Source organism: Sturnira hondurensis, unplaced genomic scaffold (genome assembly GCF_014824575.4).
Source record: "Sturnira hondurensis isolate 20B ecotype Veracruz unplaced genomic scaffold, ASM1482457v3 Scaffold0025484, whole genome shotgun sequence".
In the NCBI taxonomy this organism is placed as follows: domain Eukaryota; kingdom Metazoa; phylum Chordata; class Mammalia; order Chiroptera; family Phyllostomidae; genus Sturnira; species Sturnira hondurensis.
Genome location: NW_028098115.1, coordinates 622,792 through 639,453, shown reverse-complemented (window position 1 = coordinate 639,453; position 16,662 = coordinate 622,792). Strand labels below are relative to the sequence as shown.

The window sequence follows — 16,662 nt, the reverse complement described above, 5'->3', positions numbered from 1 at the left end:
TTATTTGAGCAAAACTAATGAAAACTGCCAGGAAGCAAAATCTCAACAGATTAAGAAAATGCCCTGGAAAATGGCAGTTCTACCAGTTAATTTATATATCAGAATCAAAGGGGAAGATGAAGGAGGTTACATGAAATTCATTGGGAAGATGGGAAAAAGAAGATTGGGGGAGGTATTTCTGGGATTGCATAAAAAATAAAACAAATAGACACATACTTCTTTTACATAGGTGGATATAGGATAGTTATTATTAACAAGTAGCCTGATAATAACAGTGAGGGAATTTATGGTCTCTGCTCTGGTACATGCAGTGGATGTGCTTTGAGGAGGGGGGACTGATATTCCAAAGGAATGTTATCAGGTATGTTGTTGTAAATGCAAACAAAACAAGACAACAACAAAAAAACCAACAACAGACAGGTTCAGGTTAGGTAAAGATTTAGCTTTTTTAGGGAAAAATACTGGCCTAGGATGTGACTACCTGCCATGAACTGCTTTTAGTTAGAAAGTTTTAATTTCAGACCACATCCTATGTGGTTACTTTAGGTCTCTGAGTTTTTAAGGCCGCCATGTAGGCCTCCCCTGAGCTTATCAAGTTTAGTAAGTGGTCCCTTTTGTCTCCGCAATTCCTACCATGTTTGTATAATGGAGAGACTATAGTTGAAGAACTATAGACTGAATTTGGTCAATTTTTAAATAATTGGTTATTAACATTTTAAAATCAGAAGATTTCACCCTGGCCGGTGTACCTCAGTTGGTTGGGCATTGTCCCACAAAGTGAAAGGTTGCCAGTTTGATCCTTGCTCAGGACACATGCCTGTGTTGTGCGTATGGCCCCTGGTTGGGGAATATAGGAGAAGGAATGATAGATGTTTCTCACATCGATGTTTCTCTCTTTCTCTCTCCCTCCCTTCCCCTCTCCATAAATAAATAAATACATTCAGAAGATTTCACATTTAAAAGTCAGAATTTCTGACTTTAACAGGACAATTGGAACTATGCCAATACCAGGCCCACCGTCCCAAACAGCACATGCCTGGATGGAGTTGAGTAGGGTAAGGTTATTAAACACAATGTGTGCTTTTCCAGTTAGTGATAGTTCCCACCACTCCCTATCTTTAATACCCTATCTGTTTCACTCATGCACACTACTCCTCATCTCTATAGGCAATTTATTTCCCACCTCTGAAGTGATTTATAGTTTCAAATTATTTTCTATATATGATTTTATTTTAGCCTTGATACTCCAGTAAGGTTGAGAAGTTAAATGCTAGGATTATCATCTCGATGCAAGCAAAGTATAGTTCAGAGAGGTTTGACTTGCCCAAATTTACACAACAAAACCAGAATCCAAATGTCCTAATCAGTTTTGTCCATTTTGGGGAGGACTCTATTGAGAACTTCACTTTTGGTTCACAGAACAAAACCAAGGAAGCAGGTATGGGCATAACTGCTAGAATAGATGAGTTCCAACTGTTATGCTGTTCAAGAATCAGTGCAAATGATTAACTCTTTCTTTTAATGAGTATTTCAGCTTCTCTTCTTGTTACACAAGTATGAAAAGACTGCCCTTCTAGATGTCTTGAGGTTGGATGTGGCTATATGACTTACTTTGGCCAATAAAGTGTGAGTGGAAGAGTTATTTGTCCCTTTGAGACAGAAGCATTTAAGAGCTCATGAACAATTCTTCATGCTTGGAGAAGGGGAAATTCTAAGCTTCATGGTGACATGGCAGGATCTCAAAATGGAGATCCATCTGCTTGGGTAACTGAGTAACTTACAATGAGCAGAAGCTCCTGCCAGACTGCTCTAAACATGTAGTGTGAGAGAGAAACCTTTGTGATTTTAAGCCGTTGCGGTTTTGGCACTATTATCCCAGCATAGCCTAGCCCAACTTGACTAATACAGCGATTTATTTGTCATTGAACTTCTCCAAGAACTAGGATGCAATTCCTACACTTCTGATCAATTCACTAAAAGCTGTAGTTCTTATCTGGAAGACAGTGAGAGTGAACTGTTGATTTTTTTACCCCCAGCTTACTCACCTACCAACACCTTCTGACTTAAGAAAAAAATTATTTTGTGAATCTTCACACATGAGCTTTCCAGTAGTCTGGCAGTTAGATTGGGAGGAGAAGAGGGAGGTCCAGATCTTGTTTTCTCCATTCCAAAGCCTAATCCCAGAACTATCCCCACCCACTAGTATTCATATAACCTTGTCATAGGGCGACTATTACCACTCCCAAGGTGTCACAATCAGAAAGGAGTTGCCGCTGGCACCACTGCAATGTTAGGGCAAGGCAGCCAGGCTGCGCTCTTTCCTCACTGGTGTCTGGGCTTGGCTAAGTCCGGAGAAGCAGCAATCTCTAAGGGAAAGAAGCCTTCTCAAGTGGAAACAAAAATGAGTGTGATGCGCACACCCATCCTGGGCACTATGTGAATTTGGGGTGAGTTCTTTTAGTACTCCAGCTCTGGTCAATTTCTAGTTTCTCTAGCGACTAATAAGCTGCTCTGCTTAGTACTATTGGGCCTCTCAGTTTTCCTGGGCTTTTCTCAAACCCACATATGCTTGTCATCTTTGCACACTTGCAAAGGTCATAAACAGTGGGGGGTTGAGCGCAACCAGAGCTTCAGCAACCGGACCACTGGCGGGATCAAAGGTCGGTTGGGCAGCCGAGAGGATGAGCCTGCGCAGTCCTGCTCCCGCCTTGGCGAGAAGGGGTGGCGGCAGCGCGGGCTCGTTACACCGCGTGCTCGCAAAGGCGGGAAAGTCGTAGGTTGGATTGCCACGTCCCTCGTTCTTTCTGCTCCGTCCACTCGTCTGCCCGGCCAGCCGGTCCTCCTCAGGCGCCCAGGCCTCAGGGGAGGAGGGCGTGAAGGGCTCGGGGTTCTGACTCATCATCTCCAACCCCTTTCTCGCGCGCGCTCCAAGTCTCAGGACTTTGGACCTGGGCACTGTGGGAGGGGGCGCGGAGACAGCATCTGGGGAACTCCCGCTTTGCCGAGGGCCATCCCCCAACCCCTACCGGTTTCCGAAGCTGCCAGAGAGAGGAACGTGGCCCCAAGAGTCAGCTCTCAGTTGCCGTGGTTGGGGTAGCGGCGCCCCCTTTCAGAATAACCCGCCCGGCTCCTCCCTGAACGCGGGGCCAGTGGTCGCGTCCGAGGAAACTGGGCTAGGCCCGGACTTTCAGCGCCTCGTGTCACTCAGCAGATGCACAGCGCCCTCACCGCAAAGAAAAGGTTCTTTATTTCCCAGCAGGCCACGGGGGTAGCGGCGCATCACGGGACTTGTAGTCTTCGATGATGTAAGAAAGGAACCGGGTCAGAGGGAGAAAGCGAAACACCCAGGGATTGATTTCAGAGAGTGGGCGTGTCCGGGAACTCCGGCTTGGAGTGGATGGGATGATAAAAAGTGGAAAGGGGAAATAGTGAGATGAGGAAGACACGAATCCGTGTGGGGAGGAGGTGGGTAAGAATGGAAGGGAGGAAGCTGAAAGTTGGCTTAGGGATGCCCCGCAGGGGGGCAGCTTTTCAGGGCGCTGAGGTGAGAGAAGAATCTGGTCTAGGTATAGCTTCCCCTAGAAGAGAAATTGTCCTAGTCTGAGTGGAAATTGAAGGTATTCCACTAGACTTCATGTAGATTTCAGGGGACTCCATCTAGCTTCTGAATTTGGTGGGGCGGGGTGCAGGAGGGTCTGGAGAACGCTCCCACGGGGTAGAAGAGCAGCACCCATCTGCTGCCCTTACCAGCTCATCCGCTCATTCAGTTGTTCGGTTTGCTGTGCTAGCCGCCGTGGAACCATTCTCCAAATCAGTAACTTCCTCCAACTCAGAGGGACCCTGAAAACCAGAGAGAGGTGTGAGGTGTGAGAAAGCAGGAGTTCCTCCTCCTCTCTGATTTTTTCTTGTGTTCTCATAGCCCTTCCATTATTGAGGCAGCTTCCTAAGGGTCTCCCACATTCTAACCCCAGCCACTTAGATAACCCAATTCCCTCTTACCCACCACTAGGAGAGGAACGTCCAAAGTCAGAAACCGATCAGCTTGAGGTTAGGACCCTTTGCTTTCCATCCTTAAGTGCCATTGGCCAGAATAGCCATTGAAAAAAATGAGCTCCATACTTTCCTCCTTGCCCTCAGTACCTCCTGCAGTTCCTGGTAGTGCAGACTCTGTCTCCTGCAGCATCCTGGCTTCCTCTGGGTCAGCAGGAATAGGGAATGTGCTGAGACCAGCACTCCTCCTAGGGTGAAGGCCTCAGCACTGAGCTCCAGCACCAGCAATCCATCCAGCTGCAGGTAGACAGGGCTGAGGATGTTACGGGGAACCCAGCACTTGTCTGCCCCTGTCCTTATTCCTCTCCATCTCCTCTTGCCTCCTCATCTGCCCACCTTCTCCTTTACTCACCTGGACCTTAGAGGAAACAGTTACAGCAGTCCCCAAGGCTGTCTTCATCACCTCAACCATCACCACAACGAGGCCAAAGATCAGATTGAAGGTGTTCAATATCATCATGGCCCGCACCTGCCAGTGAGCCAGTTCAGCCCTGCCTAGTTTAGGGGACTCACTGCAACCCTAAGCCCAGCCTGCACCTACCCCAAAACAAAACTCAACTCTTATTCTTCCACCTCCTAACAGGGCCATCAACCCTCCAAGGTTGTTTTTGCTTTCTGTCCTCAGTCTTTTAGGACAATCAGAGGTAGAGAGCTGACTGGATTAGCTTAGAGGACCACTTTGTGGGTTGAGGTATGTGTGCTTTGGGTGGGAGAATAGTACTGAATTCTCTTTCCTGCTCACCTTCCAAAGGCGAGGTGCTCTGCGCAGCTCAAGGGTAACAGTTCCAGTGACGAAACCCTGGATGTTGAGAAAGGCAAGAGTTGAGCTCTGGCTCCATTAGTGAAGGGCCGCCAAGATCTTCCTTCTGACCTCTGGTATGGTGGGTCTTACCAATGCTCCCGGTCCTAGGGGCAGTGCTGTGACCATGTGACAAGCAGAGCTCAGACAGGCAAGTGAGACAGCAACAGGCACCACAGCCACTGCCAGCCATAGTTGGCTCATCTGGAGGCCGAATGCAGGGTGGTTTAAGAGGAACTGTAAAGGATTCCCTGCCCTCCTCCCAACACCCTCCTCTTCCAGAGACAAACCATTGGCAGGAATGCCTGATGGCGTAAAGTAGTCAACCAAAGGCAGTGAAGGAGGGGATATCATTTAATTTGTTCTACCTCATGTCATAGTTTAGTTACTTACCTATGTATTTTTCTTACGTGATGGAAATTACTTGTAGATTAAGGGTTTGCCTTATTTATTCTATACCTCCTCCACCCTCCTCCCTCTCAAAGTCTAGCAGTTTCAAACACATGGTAGGTGTCCACAACACATGTATGGAATTAAATTAGGGTACAAGTGGTTATGCTGAGGTTTGGGTTGGGGCATCCTGGACTTACCGCCAGCACCAAGAGGTGCCCACTCTGCTTGTGCCTTGTCCAGTGCCGTAGCTTTTCCAGACGAGGGCTGGGTGTCTTCTGCTCTTGTTGACTGCTTCTGTCTTCCATGGCTCCCTTGATTACTGAGGCTCGGTGCTTTCCTGGGAATAGTGCATTACGGCACCTATCAGGAGACAGGTCAAGCAGGAACATCTATTTCAGCTACCCCTCTGCTTGCTTCTAATATCCAGGGAGTTGAGGCTCAGGGCTTCTCACCTACCTACTCTGAAGCAGCTACTCCAAAAGGATGGGACCTAGTTGGGCCTGGTGCCCCTGGCAGGACTGGTAGCTCAGAGCAGACAACAAACTTGTCCTGGCAGACACAGGCTACCAGGGCTGGGGTGTGGTGGGGCAAAGGTCTCTGTGAGGGCCTAAGGATCCAGGGAGTTCGCCATAGGTGGTAGATACCAGCTCCTTCTGTTCACTCCACAAGATACCCAGCTCTGCCTGGCTCTGTTCTTGTTTCCCCCATCTCTGTCCATTGTGGGTTCCTCTTCTTATCACTCACCCATGGACACATCTACCCTGGGCCCCAATCCTCCATACACCCCTGCCCCCTGCCATTTTCATCTAATCTTTTTCCTTATTTTGGCTTCCTCCTCAAGTTACTTGCTGTTCCCTAGGGAAATCCCACATTACTGTCTGGATTGTTCCCATGTCATTACCACTTGCAGCTTTGTCCCAAGACCAAGCAAGGTTTGATTCTTCTGGTTTCCTGTCTGTCACTTTCTGAATGGTTTCTTCTCTCTCCTTCCTTTCTTCAAGGAGTTACTGTGCATGGGACACTGACAAAGTGGATGGGGTACCCTGCTTATAGTGGGAATTGTCTTTGACTCAGTGATAACCTGCAGCTAGGGATGTATAGAAGATAGCCCCAAATGAGCAGTCTTGGGAAGGATGCTATTGCAACAATTAATATTTTTGAGAGATACGAGTTGCATTGAAGCCAGGCTGACCTGGACTAAAATCTCAGCTCCACCACTTTCCTAGCAGTGTGACCTTGAATACATTATTCAACCTATTTGAACCACTGTTTGTTCAAACTCAGTGATAAAACAGAGGCTAATAATATGACTGTGAATGGTTGTTGACTCATGGTGAGTGCTTAGTAACCATTAGTGGTGTTGATGAAGTCATACCGTTGTGCCTGATGTCCATATACTAAAGGGCTTATTCAGAAGCTAAGCTGGGGACATTTATTGCTACAGTAAGAAGCAGAACCAACTGGGCCCAAATATGTACTCGAGAAAACAAAAATTGGGAAGGTCCATCCTGATGCAGAGCCTGAGGTCTGGAGGCAACCAGACCTATATTTGAATCCCAGATCTACCTGGGTGACTTTGTGCAAGTTCCTTAATCTCTCTGTCTTCTTACCTGTAAAGGGAAGTCAATACCACAGGTTTGCCTTGAGTATTAAAAGAGAAAGTGCATATGAACCAGCTCAGCCCAACACCTGGCATATAAGTATTCAATAAATGTTAGTGGCTATTATCATTATTATATTGATGATGAAAGAAGACTGAGCAGAAGATCCCTGGGAGTTACTGCCAGGCCATACACTGGGAGAAAAGTGGCTTTCTTTGTCAGCCACTTCTGCCCTGCTAAGTGCTGGGACTGGCACTCATTGGAGCATTGTGTCAGTTCTCTCCTGGGGAGTGGGGATCACAAAGGGGAGAGAACTGTTGAGCGTCTTCTCCCTCCTCCACCCCCACAGCTATGAACTTTATTTGGTGGCCATGGCCTGACAGAATGTGAAATGTTGGGCTTGCACTGAGGATCCCTGAGCTGGCAGGCCAGAAGAAACTCTTGAGCCTCATGTTCCTTTCCTATAAATGCAGACTACTTGTATCTCAGAGTGTTACTGTAAGGATTACATACTATTAAATATGTGAACCGGCACTCAATAAATCTGAGTATACTACTTACACATTCGTAGCCCCTGTGTAGATTATAATTTCCTCAGAGGGTACTCCCCCCACCCCTCAATTTTCATCCCCCCTAAAGCGCTGAGCACAGTGCCTGGTACTTAGTAAGCACTCAGTAAATATTTGTTGTATTGAAGAGCCATTAAAGTGACTTAAGGAATGGAAAATAGAATTTGAGAGGAAGGCGTAGGAATTGTTTATCAAGAACAGAAAGGACCGAGGAGTAACTTTAATAATGTTTCTTATACGGCAGACATTATCTCTATAATCGCCCCTCCTCCTCCCCCAAAAGAGAGACAGAAATTGTAGGGAGAGGCTTTGAGATAAAACCCCAGGAAGAACTTCCCGAGTCTGTGCATGTTGGGGCAGAAAAAGCGGCAGAGCCAACTCCTTCCCTGGTATGTCCGGGTTTAGGGTGGGAGGGGCAGCGCTGCTCGGAGGCTGGGGGAAGGACGAGATGACCTTTCAAAATCTCTTCCAGTCTTCTGTAGGAATCGTCTGTACGCCCCATCCCCCTCCCTCCGATAGCGCCCCCCGTCTCCAAACTGCCCGCACCCCGCCCCTGGCGGCCGCCTCTCCCGGCTCCCGGGGTCCCCAGCTCCCAGTCCCCGGAGCCAGAGCCCCGCTCCCGCGCGGCTCCCAGTGCCGCCGCGCCGCCCCCCGCATGCTAATGGCCGGGCCACCTCCCGCCGCACACAATGCGGGCCAGGGCCGGGGGCGGGGGACCGGGGAGGGGGCGGGGGCCGGGCCGGGGGCGGGGGGGCCGGGGCCCGGCGCATCTCCCCCGGCCCCACGTAACGCTGACGCCCGCGCCGCCGGCCCGCCGCCCGCCGCCGCCGCCGCCGCCGCCGCCCGCTCCGCCGCCGCCCGCCCGGGGCTCGTGAGTAGCCGCTGCCCCCACTCCCGGCCCCCCCTCCGCCACCCGGCCCCCGCCCCCGGCCCCCTCCCCCCCTCCCGGAGGGGGGGCCCACTCCGCGCGCCGGGCTCGGAGCAGGTGCAGGGGGCGGGGGCGGGGGAGGGGCGCCGGCTCGGCCCCAAGCAAACTTCGCCCAGAGCTCTTGGGGGGGCGGGGTGGGGGCTGCGGCCTCAGAATCTTGGAGCGCTAGGGGGGCCTCTCGGGAGGGGGCCAGGTAGGGGAGCCGGGAAAAGGGACACCAAAGGGGAAAGGCCAGCGGCGGGGGGGCGCGGGGGACGAAGACGGGCGTCTTTGTAGGGGCCCGAAGGCAGGTCGCGAGGGCCCTGGGGGTGCAGGGTGGCGGAACCGTGAGCTAGAGTGGATGACCACCCCCCGGCCCAGGTAGGGCTGATGGAGGAGGGGGAAGGGACCCAAACTCTCTGGGAGCCCGGGTGGGGGAGGGGAGAGGATGGGGGGTGCTTCCCTCTCTGCGTCCCAAACAAAGTGTCACAAAGAGCTCGGCCGGCGGCAGCAGCAGAGGCGGCTGCAACTCAGCTTTTGTTCTCCCGGCCTGGGTAGCTGAGTCCTGGCCTTCCAATCTCCCAACCCTGTCCCCCATCATCCTTCTGGCTTATCTTCCTGGGGAGGGGTCTAGGGTGCTGCTGGAAGAACCTCTTGTGCAGGATCACAGGTCCCGCTCTGTTTGCCAGTCTACTTGTGGGAGGTGGATTTTCCCAGAGGCTCTCCTGCCCACCCTCCACCCCCTAATCCAGGCAGGACTGAGGCCCATATGGGTGCTAAGACTCTGACCTTTCTAGGGTCAGTTCCTGTTAAGGGGACTTAGGGCTGGCTATATGCCCCCTCCCCCAAATCTAGAACTTTCAGAAGAGGGGTCAAGTTGGGACATGTCTCTGGAATAAGATTAACTATGGTGGGTGGCAGTAGGTGAGCAGGTGTACCTTCCTCTTGTCTGCTGGAGTCCATGACTGAGATTCCATGCCACCAGCTCAGGGAAGTGAGGATGGAGGGACAGAGGCCTTACCAAAAACTCAATGTAAAAGGTGGGCAAGCTGTGATCAGGTCAATTGGAGGAGCTGCCTGAGCAGTTGGGTTCAGAGGACCATGGAGAGGAGACTATTAAAATGAACTACTGGCATGTCTGTGTGATAAAGGGTAGTTTTGACTGTAGACCACCTAAGAAAGCTCCTTTTCCTTTTAACCCCATCTAGTGCAGTGTTAACCATAATTGCTAGAGGATTTGTGGAGGTGTAGTATCCTCAACAGAGGGAAAAACATCAAGTATTAGAAATGATCAGTGACAGATGCCTAGTCACAGTACACCTCAGAAGTGCTGAACCCTTGCCTCTTCCAGTCTGATCCTAAAAACTATTGAACCACAAGCTTTGAGGGACAATCTTCATGGTACTCTGCTCAGCAGACATTTCTATGTACTTGTCCCTGTTGTTTCTAAGAGTCTTCTCACCAAGCCTTCCATTCTGTCCTATCTAGTATGGGTTGGTGGTCCATACCCCTTCCCCCACCAGGTCTCCTAGCACAAACAAGTACTTGGCCTATTGCTTTGGATAGACTTCTGATCCCTTTCGCTGGCCTTGCATCCCTATAGAACCCAAATAAGGGCAAGATAACCCCTGACTCCCAGTGGGTGAGGAAAGTAGGTCAGTGCTACTGTCTGGCCAACTCTCGTGGATGGCATTTAGGGCCTGACTATAGGAAACTATAGAATTATCAACTCTTGATAATTGCCCACAGGCAATACATGGATGACCTGAGTTCTAAAACAGTTCACAGAATCTCGGGCCCTGTCAGTGCTTTCTCTTTTTGAGAAAAACTCATGGGATCAGACGCCCAAGACCTGGTTTGATGTGGAGGTAATTCAGAAGATCTTGATTGCACCTAGAGGGTCTCTTGGTGGGTTTTACTGATTTGAAGACACCTTTTGGGGAAAGTTTTCCTGTTTAGGAATACAGCTTCAGTTTGGGTCTTTTTGTATATCACTGTATTTTTATCCTAGAAACTGCCATGTGCAAAGCAGATTTTGGGGTTGGTGCGGGGGGAAGATTTGCCTTATTTCTACTTTACTTGCCTTGGATATGAGATCAACTTCCCCTGAAGCATTTTGTTTACTATCCTACAGGCAGTTTCAGGGGCCCTAGAATCTTCTTAGAATCAGAGTATGTGCCTGTAGGTTAGTCAGCTATGACCATGCAGTATTCCCAGCCTCCCCCCCTCCTCCCCCACCATCTGCTTCCTCTGAATATACCAGATTGGCTGTACACCAGGATGTTCCGGGAATCCCCAGGAGAGCAACAGAATGTGATGGACCCAAATATGATGCCTCACTCACTCATTCCAGGATGTACAAACTGTAACTGTCAGGACACTCCTTATAGCTAATTAAAATTCTTCTAGTTACATCTATTTTCTGTTACATCTATCTATTTTCAGTGTCATCCAAAAGGCAAAAATAATCCCTCTGGTACCACTGTTCCACCCCCACTCCCCCTTGGCTCCCAGAAAGGAATTAAAAAAAAACCCTCTCGCTTTTCTCAGTGCCTTAACTGTGGTGCTAAAATACCAAATGCGGCCCCTCTAGCACTTAGTACCTTTATCTATGGTATTGAGGTAGCCACAGTGGCTCCTCTGGTAGCCCACTGCACTCTCCATGGTACTGAAGGGATGACCATTTGTTTTAACTTCTATCTGGGGTCCAGAAGAGTCCTGTGATTTGGAACTACAAAGCTTTTGAGCTGGAAGGGACCATCCGTATAAATTAGTCCAACCCCCTTATTTTACTGACAAGTAAGCTGGGATGTTAAGTGATTTACTGAAGGTTGTAGAGCTATTAATGGTCAGACTGGTCCCACAATAGCCTTGTACCCCTCAGTCCTATTCTACATCTTTCTTGATACCAATACTCTCCCCCTTTCTTGAGCCTGGCTAGGCTCTTGATCTCAGAAAAGGGATTTGGAGAATCCAGAAGATGAGGGTGGATGCCCTAATTTGGAGCTACAGAAATACAAATATTAAAAGTGTGGTGGAGGTTGTTTAGTGACCCTTGGACAAGGACACTTTCTTAATTAACCTCCTGTTAATAAAATTTCCATAACCCAGATTCCACACATGACAGGTACCTGCCCGTTCTTGGAGTTTCAGCACATCCACTAAATACCAAAAATTAGAGAAGCCTCGGACTTCCAGAGCCTCTTTTCCTTGCTGATAAGCAGGGCTGACTTCTGGCCCAATTCTCACCCATTAAAGATCCTTAAGCAAAGTAATGCTTGAGTCCTTTTCTTTCTCAGTATCCCACTTCGTGCCTAATGTATGGAAGTTCTTTGTATCTCAAATATTTTTTCTATGTCAGGCCAAAATATAAATATAAATAAATAAATATATATTCATTCCACATTTGTCTAGCCTTGAGCAGATAAAATTCTATATGTAAGCAGGAAGGTATACTGACCAACTTCCAGTCATCCTCCTAGGCCTATCTCCATGAATCTTAATTCTGAGATTGCTTTTAAGTCCTAATGCTAACCTCTGCAGCTTAGAATCAGGAGTGCAGCCCCCCACCCCTCCAGCCCTCTTCTTTTCAGTGCTCTTCTTCCTCAGAACTGGAGCTCTGCACATCCCAGGCCCAGGGAATTTTAGCCTGGAGAATTTTAACCCTTTTCTGCTCAGAGCATGTACTGAGCTCCTATCTGTGCAGATGGCCCAGCCCCGCCCCCCGTCCCTCACTCCAGCCTCTTGAGCTCAGAGCCAGTGTAATCCTCCTCTTGTGTGAGGGAGCCTCTCCCCTGCAGAGAGGAGGAAAGCCTGCTTCGGAACAGCTCTGGACAAAGGGGCTGAGATGCCCCATCAAACTGCAGGCTCCAAGGTTTGAAACACGGGGATGAATCCTATCCGGTATTTGGAGTTTTTAACCCCTTCCCCAGGCCAGCAGCGCCCCTTAACTTCCACTCCTCCCCCAACTCTCTCTTCATTCCCTCTCCCTGTGGCTCTCTCCCCCTTTGTGCCCCTCCCCCTCTGTCTGTCTCCAGACTGCTGCTGCTGGGAGGTGTTTCTCTCCCATGCATGAATGAGTCTCTGTAATGAATGGAAATGAATGGATCAGGAATCCAGGCGGAGGGAGGGAGAATGAGGGGGGAAGACAGAAAGACAGGGTAAGAGCAAAAGGAAGGACTGTGGAGCAAAGGAAGGATGTTTGGCTGGCTGGTCAGTGAGGTGTCTGAGAGCAACGGTCCCACCATTTGCTTATCAAGCTGCACAGCCCCAATCTAAATGAGAGAGGGCTGTACTGTGATGGTCTTCCCCCAACATCAGGGGGTGGTGATAGTGGTAGTTCTGGACCAGGCATTTAAGACGTTTTTGGAGGGAGAAATTTGTGTTCTCATGGAGTCTTGGGGGTTGGCAAATCAAGGAGTGTAAGTTTTGAAGACAGCAGCCCCCTCCTGCCTCGGGATGCAAGGAGGAAGAAGGGATAGGTTTCAGGGGTCCAGGGTGCTGAGTCTCGAATTTGGGGTGACTCTTTCCATTGCTGAACATCAGGACTTATCTTTTCTTTCAAATCTATCTCTCTTGCTTTAGCTCTTCAGCACCTGTTGCCTTCACTAGCAACTTTTCCTCCTCCTCTTCCCTGCACTCCCCAGAACCAAAGAATGTGAAGGGGGTCCATGGAGGTGAGTGAAACTTGGCCTGAACCTACAAATACCTGCAGTTATGCTCCCTCCCCTCCCTCCCTTTCTCTCCTTCTGACCTGCCATTGTGATGTTATCTCCATGACCTTGTCAGCTCAGTTCCCAGTCATCCTCCATCTTCTCCAATATGAATGGGAAGGGTATCCGGTGTACCTGGTTCAGGCCCCACCCAGCACACCCTCCCTTGTGCTCTTCCAGCTCTCCATGCCCTTCTTACCCAACCAACTCTCCTTTTTCCACCCTTTGCTCCATATACATCTTTCTCCACAGGGCTCACGTCCCCGCGCCCTGGGCGGCCATTTAACGCCTTCACCGCCGGCCTTCGAGGGCGAACTGGATCTGCAGCGCTACTCCAACGGGCCAGGCCTTAGCACAGGGTCTCCGGGAATGGGAGCGGTGGGCTGGCCCGAGAGTCGCGCTGGCGAAAGGCGCTTTCCCTGCCCTGTATGCGGGAAGCGCTTCCGCTTCAATTCCATCCTGGCTTTGCACCTGCGGGCGCACCCAGGCGCCCAGGCCTTCCAGTGCCCACACTGCGGCCACCGTGCTGCGCAGCGGGCTCTGTTGCGCTCGCACCTGCGCACGCACCAGCCCGAGCGCCCGCGCAGCCCCGCCGCACGCCTGTTGCTAGAATTGGAGGAGCGTGCGCTGCTGCGTGAGGCCCGGTTAGGGAGATCCCGAAGCTCAGGGGGCCTGCAGGCCACCCCTGCCACCGAGGGCCTGGCACCTCCCCAGGCTCCCTCGTCATCCGCCTTCCGTTGCCCCTTCTGCAAAGGCAAGTTTCGCACCGCAGCGGAGCTGGAACGCCACATGCACATCCTACACAGGCCTTGGAAATGCGGCCTATGTAGTTTCGGCTCCAGCCAGGAGGAGGAGCTGCTGCACCACAACCTGACGGCCCACGGAGCTCCTGATCGCCCTCTGGCGGCCACCTCGGCTGTCCCCCAGCCTCAGCCTCCACCCAAACCTGAACCCAGATCAGTCCCCCAACCGGAGCCAGATCCTGAGCCGGAGCCCGAACGTGAGGCAACCCCCGCCCCTGCTCCTGCCACTCCTGAGGAGCCCCCTGCGCCTCCAGAGTTCCGTTGTCAAGTGTGTGGTCAGAGCTTCACGCAGTCCTGGTTTCTCAAGGGCCACATGCGCAAGCACAAGGCCTCCTTCGATCACGCGTGTCCTGTGTGTGGCCGTTGCTTCAAGGAGCCCTGGTTCCTTAAGAACCACATGAAGGTGCATGCCAGCAAGCTGGGCCCAATGCGTGCCCCAGGGCCTGGATCTGGGTCTGCCCGGGCTCCCCAGCCTCCTGACCTGGGCCTGCTGGCCTATGAGCCACTGGGCCCCACACTCCTCTTGGCCCCAGCACCCACCCCAGCTGAGCGCCGTGAGCCTGCAAGCCTGCTGGGCTACCTGAGCTTGCGAGCTGGTGAACCCCGGCCCAATGGTGAGGGTGCTGAGCCTGGGGCTGGCCGCAGTTTCGGAGGCTTCCGCCCCTTGCCCTCTGCTCTCCCGGCACGGGCTCGCCGGCACCGTGCCGAAGAGCCCGAGGAAGAAGAGGAGGTTGTGGAGTCTGAGGAGGATACCTGGGCCCGAAACCGGGCGCTAGGCCCTCTGGCTTCACTGCACCCGCGCCCAGGGGAGGGGACGGGCCACTCTGCACCTGCTTCGGGGGCCCAGGCAAGGTCCACTGCCGCACAGGGTATGTAAGGGGTCTCCTGTTTCTGAGATTGCTCACTCTAATGCCACCACAATGCTCTTGTCCCCTCGTTTTAAAAAGGGTCACCCAGGGCACCAGTTCAACTCACATCAAAGCCAGCCCCTCATTTCTCCAAGCATGTTGTTTCCTTCGGTACCCTGAGGGGAGGTGGGGGAGGTGTGTGGATGCATGGTTCTGTAGGGTTAGGACAATGGGTCCCTCTGATTTCCCTTAATGTGTGTATTGCAGAAGAGAATGGGCTGTTAGTTGGAGGGACCCGGTCTGAAGGGAGCCGGGGGGCCACTGGCAAAGATTGTCCCTTCTGCGGAAAATCTTTCCGCTCAGCGCATCACCTCAAAGTGCACCTGCGAGTACACACAGGTGAGGGGGTAGCTTCCAGGGTAGGGAGGGTACTGGAGGGTAGAAAGCGGTGAGGGGGTTGCAGATGACTCTTGGCAGCCTTCAGACTGGCCAAGATTAGGGTGTTGGGAAACCCCCCTTTAATACATCTGAGGGGGTGGGAGAGGCAGTTTTTCTCGCAGTCTAAAGGAAGTCTGTATGTTGAGCAAAAGGCGGGTGAGGGTGGGCAGTGCCCGTGACTGACCTGATAGCACTCTTCTCTCCCCAGGCGAACGCCCCTACAAGTGTCCGCACTGTGACTACGCTGGCACCCAATCAGGCTCGCTTAAGTATCACCTGCAGCGCCACCACCGGGAGCAGAGGAGTGGGGCTGGCCCTGGGCCACCACCGGAGCCACCCCCTTCCCAGCGGTGTTTACCCCAGACATCTGGAGCCAAGGCGGCTCAGCAGCCTGCGACTTGGGTGGAGGGCACCTCGAGCCCTCGGCCTTCCAGCGGCACCGCGCCGGGATCTCGTAGGAAACCCGCCAGTCCTGGGAGGACCCTGCGCAATGGGCGAGGCGGTGAGGCCGAACCCCTGGACCTGTCCCTGCGGGCGGGGCCGGGAGGCGAGGCCGGGCCGGGGGGTGCCCTCCACCGTTGCCTCTTTTGCCCCTTTGCCACTGGAGCTCCCGAGCTCATGGCCTTGCATCTGCAAGTGCACCACAGTCGCCGGGCTCGGGGCCGCAGGCCGCCCCAGGCTGATGCGTCCCTGCCCTACCTCCGAGCATCAGCATCGACAGGAGAGACACCTCCTAGTCCTCCTCTGCAGGAAGGGGAGGAGGGCCCCAGGCTGTCGAGGTCCGGAGAGGTGGGGCTGGGAGGGCAAGAAAGGTAGGGAACCCTCTTAGGGGCCATTAGTTTAGTGAGCTTACTCCGCAGGAGCGGGGGAGCGCTAGAGGTAGTTGGGTAGAACATCCAGCAGGGGGCAGAGTGGGACCCATATCCCAGCCCCAGGTGGACCAGAGAGAAGTAAAGGGTGTTGAGGGCATAGGCAGGTGGGCCAAGTGGTACCCACTCAGCCCAGGGGAGTCACAGTGCCTTAGAAGTGGCAGGGGTGAGGATCAAAGAACGGGGTCCCAGGGTTGGCAGAGAGAGTTGTGCCCTTTGGAGGAGATGCTCTGCCAGTCCTTGCTGGTCCATAGGCATGAGAGTTTATTTTTGTACAATGGGTGGGGGTGGGGGGCACTGTACCCTTCTAAGCCCCTTCAGGGGCCCTGTAGACGTCGCTATTTTTGGTACGATTCCTGTCATCCCTGTTGCAGAGTTGTGTCCCCAATAAACAGGTGTCTTGAGGCACAGGACATTGTGTCTGCCTGTGTCCTTTCCTCCTCCTTGGGCCATTCTCTCCAGGGAAGAGGCACTTAATTATTGCCCAAAGAGTGTGATAAGAAATGCAGAATCTTGGATTTTACCTCCATGCTTTGGCTTCAGAAACTCCGGGGTGGGGTGCAGGAATTGGCATATAGCTGCTGTCTAGGGGAGTCTAACAAATTGTGGTCTGAGGACCTCTCATTCTGAAATCTGCTGGACTGTGCTGAGTCCACCTTGACTGTGTCTAGAC

At 52.1% G+C, this 16,662-nt stretch overlaps 2 protein-coding genes across 8 annotated transcripts; one reads left to right on the top strand and one right to left on the bottom strand.

Annotated features, from left to right (window-relative positions):
- The first annotated feature begins 2,277 nt into the window (after positions 1–2,277).
- On the top strand, positions 2,278–16,402 carry ZNF219 (zinc finger protein 219). 7 transcript variants are annotated; one of them, XM_037039830.1, is made up of 5 exons: positions 2,278–2,447; positions 12,904–12,995; positions 13,284–14,703; positions 14,950–15,081; positions 15,329–16,402. In XM_037039830.1, the coding sequence occupies exons 2-5, from the start codon at positions 12,990–12,992 to the stop codon at positions 15,934–15,936; spliced, it is 2,166 nt and encodes a 721-aa protein (XP_036895725.1). In that variant the 5' UTR covers positions 2,278–2,447; positions 12,904–12,989; the 3' UTR covers positions 15,937–16,402. The 7 variants fall into 7 exon arrangements, with proteins under 7 accessions (XP_036895725.1, XP_036895728.1, XP_036895726.1 ...); XM_037039831.1 differs by lacking the exon at positions 2,278–2,447 and adding an exon at positions 7,725–7,801; XM_037039827.1 differs by lacking the exon at positions 2,278–2,447 and adding an exon at positions 7,859–8,283.
- Positions 3,234–5,848, bottom strand: TMEM253 (transmembrane protein 253). Its single transcript, XM_037039834.1, has 7 exons — positions 5,699–5,848; positions 5,440–5,602; positions 4,943–5,053; positions 4,793–4,849; positions 4,403–4,519; positions 4,141–4,287; positions 3,234–3,840 (listed from the first exon to the last, which is right to left on the bottom strand). Exons 2-7 carry the CDS (start codon positions 5,545–5,547, stop codon positions 3,760–3,762), a joined length of 621 nt encoding a protein of 206 aa, XP_036895729.1. The 5' UTR covers positions 5,548–5,602; positions 5,699–5,848; the 3' UTR covers positions 3,234–3,759.
- Positions 16,403–16,662: the final 260 nt, after the last annotated feature.

What these genes read in the sequence shown, in the direction of transcription:
- TMEM253 (XM_037039834.1), bottom strand. Translation starts at nt 5,547, where the DNA reads ATGGAAGACAGAAGCAGTCAACAAGAGCAGAAGACACCCAGCCCTCGT. An exon ending in GAGCACCTCGCCTTTGGAAG is followed by an intron (nt 4,520 to 4,792) that starts GTGAGCAGGAAA and finishes GCTCACTGGCAG; the next exon opens with GTGCGGGCCATGATGATATT. An exon ending in ACTACCAGGAACTGCAGGAG is followed by an intron (nt 3,841 to 4,140) that starts GTACTGAGGGCA and finishes TCTGGTTTTCAG; the next exon opens with GGTCCCTCTGAGTTGGAGGA.
- ZNF219 (XM_037039830.1), top strand. An exon ending in AAGGTCCACTGCCGCACAGG is followed by an intron (nt 14,704 to 14,949) that starts GTATGTAAGGGG and finishes TGTGTATTGCAG; the next exon opens with AAGAGAATGGGCTGTTAGTT. An exon ending in GCACCTGCGAGTACACACAG is followed by an intron (nt 15,082 to 15,328) that starts GTGAGGGGGTAG and finishes TTCTCTCCCCAG; the next exon opens with GCGAACGCCCCTACAAGTGT.